This window comes from Copadichromis virginalis, linkage group LG20, assembly GCF_057382275.1.
Source record: "Copadichromis virginalis isolate Kocher_CV1m ecotype Utaka linkage group LG20, C_Virginalis_male_GT1.1, whole genome shotgun sequence".
Classification (NCBI taxonomy): Eukaryota; Metazoa; Chordata; class Actinopteri; order Cichliformes; family Cichlidae; genus Copadichromis; species Copadichromis virginalis.
In genome coordinates, this window is record NC_140637.1 from 2723054 (window position 1) to 2727516 (window position 4463).

The 4463-nt window shown below is 42.0% G+C and overlaps 1 protein-coding gene across 1 annotated transcript; it reads right to left on the reverse strand.

Moving 5' to 3' along the window:
• Nucleotides 1–341: 341 nt before the first annotated feature.
• On the reverse strand, nt 342–3816 carry ankrd33aa (ankyrin repeat domain 33Aa). The gene is given in 5 exon segments (XM_085444595.1): nt 342–385; nt 1227–2033; nt 3035–3175; nt 3261–3390; nt 3533–3816. Coding segments are annotated over 5 exon segments (1380 nt in total). The 5' UTR covers nt 3791–3816.
• Nucleotides 3817–4463: the final 647 nt, after the last annotated feature.

Consider the following 4463-nt stretch of genomic DNA (forward strand, 5'->3'; position numbering starts at 1 on the left):
AGCAACAGTACTCGTTTTCAAATAATAATCGATGAAACAAACAATATGAAGCAGCAGGCTGAAGATTTCTATTTGCATCCCACTGAGCATTGTTTTCCAGTATGAAAGAAGATGCTTCAGAGATGGCTCTGTTCCTTTTATAGTATCACACTCACATCATTTGCGTGACACAGCAAAACACAAAAAAGAGCAAAAGAATCACAGAAAAGATGACAAATTAAAGGAAAACCTGAACCCTTAGTCCTTGCAGTTACATTTTGCAGGCATGGCTTGGGGTTACTTGTCTCTGTACACATTTGATACTTTTGGAATCTGCAAGGTTGCAGTGACTGCTTTGATTATCAGGGAGAGTCCTTGCAGATGTTCACATATGCCTCCAGTATACCTTTTTAAGAGACATTAATAGTGTATTAAACCTCCACTCAGGGGATGCTGGGTCCTTGTCATGGCTCACTGAGACGCTTAATGGAACTGAACCATAGATAACACACTTGTGCTTTCCATACGGCACAAACTAAAAAACATCTGTAGTAGTTGGTTTGTTGTAATACTGCTACTGCACAAACTGTGCATTCTTCCTTCAAGCAGAAGAGAAAGTAAAATAATAAGAGCAGCTACTTGTTCATGGTTTCTGCAGCTGCCATGCACAAGTCTGTAAGGGAGTATATTTCAGGTCTAAGAGGGGATAGAAATCAGTGTTCCGAGTCATCATAATTATTCCATGATGGAGCATTTCTCACTGATTTTTTCCTTTAATTTGTAGCTTAAATTGTTTTTTTTTTGTGGGTTTTTTTTGGCCTTTCACGGTCTTTGATTAAATGTGACTTTGATACATTCCCTGAAGGCATCTGATCACATACAGTTGGCTATGGGCTATTTGGTTATATTGCAGTGAAATACCACAATGGCACGCTACTGAGAAGTTGTTCATGAAATGAAGATGAGTAAAATCCTTTTATAGAGAAAAATAACACCATCGCAGGTGTGTGCAGTCAGTGTAATTGCATCCTCAAAAAAACAATTCACCCTTTCAGACAGGAAACCAGTAAACCACAGTCTCTGGAAAACCAGATTCTATTTGGTTAGCATAATTTTTCAGCTTGTGCAAAGATGCTGAAAAAAGCCATCCAGTGCATTTTCCAGATCAAGGTTCACCCATGTGTTTCCCTTGTCAGCTGCTCACTTCAGAACTGTTTTGCTAGAAAGAAAAAAATGGGCGTTTTCACTTCATGAACGTTTGGACCCCTTGGATTTTTTCTGTTCCTCTTTTTCCTTTTCTTGCTTTTTCTTCTCTCTCTTTTTTTCCTCCTTGGCTTCCTTGTACTTCCAGACAGGAGGTTCCAGGTAACCCTTTTGCCTTTTGTTCTTTTTCTCCTTCTTTGGAGTGTGCTCCCCAGATTTTGTAACTTCAATTTTGGGAATGCAGCCTGAGGGGAAGATGCTGTTTCTGTGTGCCATGCTGCGGGGGATGAAGCTTTTCATGCCACCTGTTGGTGAGCTTTGCCTGCGCTCTGAGTCTTGGCAGCAAGAGGTCAGTGATACAGAGGTGGCCGACACAGGTGAAGCTGAAGTGATGGAGCCATTACTGTGAGACACCATGCTCTCCTCCAGTTCCTTGCTGCTGTGCTTGTCAAGCAGTTCCGGTACAGCAAATCGTCGCTTGCCAATCTCTGGGGGGCTGGTGGGACAGAGTGGACGGCAACCAGTAGCTATCAAGGGGCTGTGGATGCTTGTAGTCATCCGCACCATGTGGTCCATGACCCCATTGTCTTGGGGGTCATGTGGGAAGCTGAAACTAAGACTGTCTTTTAAGCGCTGCCTCAGCTTCTGACCTGCTGTTTTGGCTGCAGTGGCCTTTGCCACCAGTAGCTTTAGCTCAGGCCACTCAGGAATGTAGCTTTCACAGAACTGTTCTGCAATAGGACGAGTTTGCAGGCGACGCAGTCTGTTCAGAGTCTCAAACCTTCCTGTCCTAAGAACCCAGTCCTTTAGACCTTTCCCTTGGACGAGGTCGACTGCATTGATATCTGCACCTGCACACCGAGGAGAGAAAACAGTAGAAATGTTGAGTGGGAGGAAATCAACTGCCGTCAACTCAGCGTAACAACACCACCATGTGGTGATTTTTGGAGCACAGGTTATTAGGTAGATGGCAAGCACCAGTATGGTGAGATGGGACAAAAATAGCTGGGAATACTTTTTTTTTAAACTGCATTATTTTTTTATTTTTAAGTTTTACACCTTTTCATATTATATTACAGTAATTAAGTAATAGAAAAACAACGAAATAACAAAAACCTCTGGTGTTTTTCTGCTATTTACACATTTGTTTTTTACAATATAAACCCAAAGAGTCATGCTGAGAGATTTCTTTATTTACAACAGCAACATTTCTTTATGTTGCTTATGTTGCTAAACGTCTTTACACTGACAGAGGGTATACTATAAAAGTAAACAATAAATAAAACTGAAGTAACTGAGGTGATCTGGCCCACCTGAGATCAAACTGGCTGTATGTGGCCCACAGTGTAAGATGAGTTTGACATCCCAGGTTTAACCAATTTCTGGCTGAAGACGCTTAGTCATGTCTACTCAGGAGACTTTGGAAGTCTACTTGGCAAATAATCAAGGCTTTAACTGACCAAATATACACACAGATATTTTTGTTGCACACTATGAACACAGATGGATTATAGATTAATGTCTGACATCATTAAACTTTAAATAGAACGTGGACTGAATTATTACAGAGCTTTCTTAAATGTGTCCCTGCACAGTTCATACAGGACTAATCTCTGTAGTCCAGAAAAAAAAACAGATTAGTTGACAGATCGGATGTCCGGCTTTGCCCTCTATATTACATATATAGGACATTAATAGATTTGTTATACCTATAAGAGTTTAATTGCAATCACACCAAACCAAATCCTCTACATCTGAGGTGTACATCCTGACTCTCCATGTGGGCTTGACATTCGGTCACAGGTGAGGGACATTGTTAGAAGATTTGATGTAGAAAGACATCTAGACGTACCATGCATTAGCAATGCGGAGACACACTCTTCTCTGCCTTGTAGGCCTGCCTTGATGAGAGCTGTGAACCCACGGGGGTCCCTGATCTCAGTGTCCACACAAGGGTAGTAGTTAAGGATATAGTTCAGGATGGTGATGAAGCCTGGATTGAAAAGTTTATGTTATGTTAATATTCTATGATCAGCTTAGGAATTGATGTTGAAGTCATCTGATGTCTTCAGATGTACCTGCTTGGGCTGCAATCATGACAGCAGTGTTGCCATCATTGTCTTGATGGTTGATGTCTATTAATGGGCATGTGTGAAGCAAGGCGACGATGTCCACAAAACCCTTGGACACAGCCAGCATCAGCCCATTCTGAGGGGAAGAAGATATAAATAAATAGGCCTATTATAGATGCTGAGGTTACCTTTCTTCATTAATTGATTTAAAAAAAAAAGAAAAAAAGTCATTGTCATAGTACCTGTGTGGAAAAAATGAGAAGTGACATGTATCTCACCCTGCCATTGATGTCTAGCTCCATGACCTCATCTTTTGTGACTCCTCTCTCCATGATGCTGCGCAGGGATGCAGTGTCATTCTTGGCACAGGCCTCGTACAATGTTTTAGCCGGCTCTGTTGATTTTCCGTCCCTTTCATAGATGGGAAGCACGGAGTCGTCTGAAAGCACACTGCCCGAGTCAGAGTCATCCAGGAGGATCTTTGAGTCGTCAGATGGGCCACTGCCCAGGTGTGGGTCGTCATTTGCAGCAGCCATTGGAACCCCCGCTGACTCTGGTCACACCTGGGTGTCAGGCCTGCAGCAGAGATCCCTTATCTTAAACAGAAAAATGTAAATGTTGTTATCATACACACGAAATGAACACAGTTCACACAATTATTTTCCGTAGCCACATATATAGGTTCAGATTGAGCAGACAGGTGTTTGTTGTTGTAGTTAAAGGGGGATAACGTTTTTCAAAAAAAACAATGCATAAACCACGAGCAGCTTAGAGTTCATTTGCAGTAACGTTACCTTCGACAGATGTGCGAAACACTGAAAGCGCTTTTCCGGGTGTACACACATTATGTATGCACACAAAACTGCGTGCACATAGTTTGAAATGTGCCGATGTCTATAATTCGTTTTTCCTTTGCAAAAGCCAAATCCTAACAAGTGCTGCTGTCTCATTCCAGTCTCCTTAGACCAGTTCACGTGTGATTGTGAGACGAGCAACACAGACTGGCAGCTTTTAAAGTTAGCATTTTAAATAGATCTGGTGACCTGAAAAGGCCTTGTTTAAAAGGCATGAGGCCTAAAGAGGATGAAGAGCTTTACCTCAGCCCTCCTGTCAAAGTAAGTCTCTGATTTACAACATAGGTAACCTCCCTGTGTAACATGCTTTGCTGCCAGTTGATTTTTCACTGGCACCACACAACAGAGAAAGACA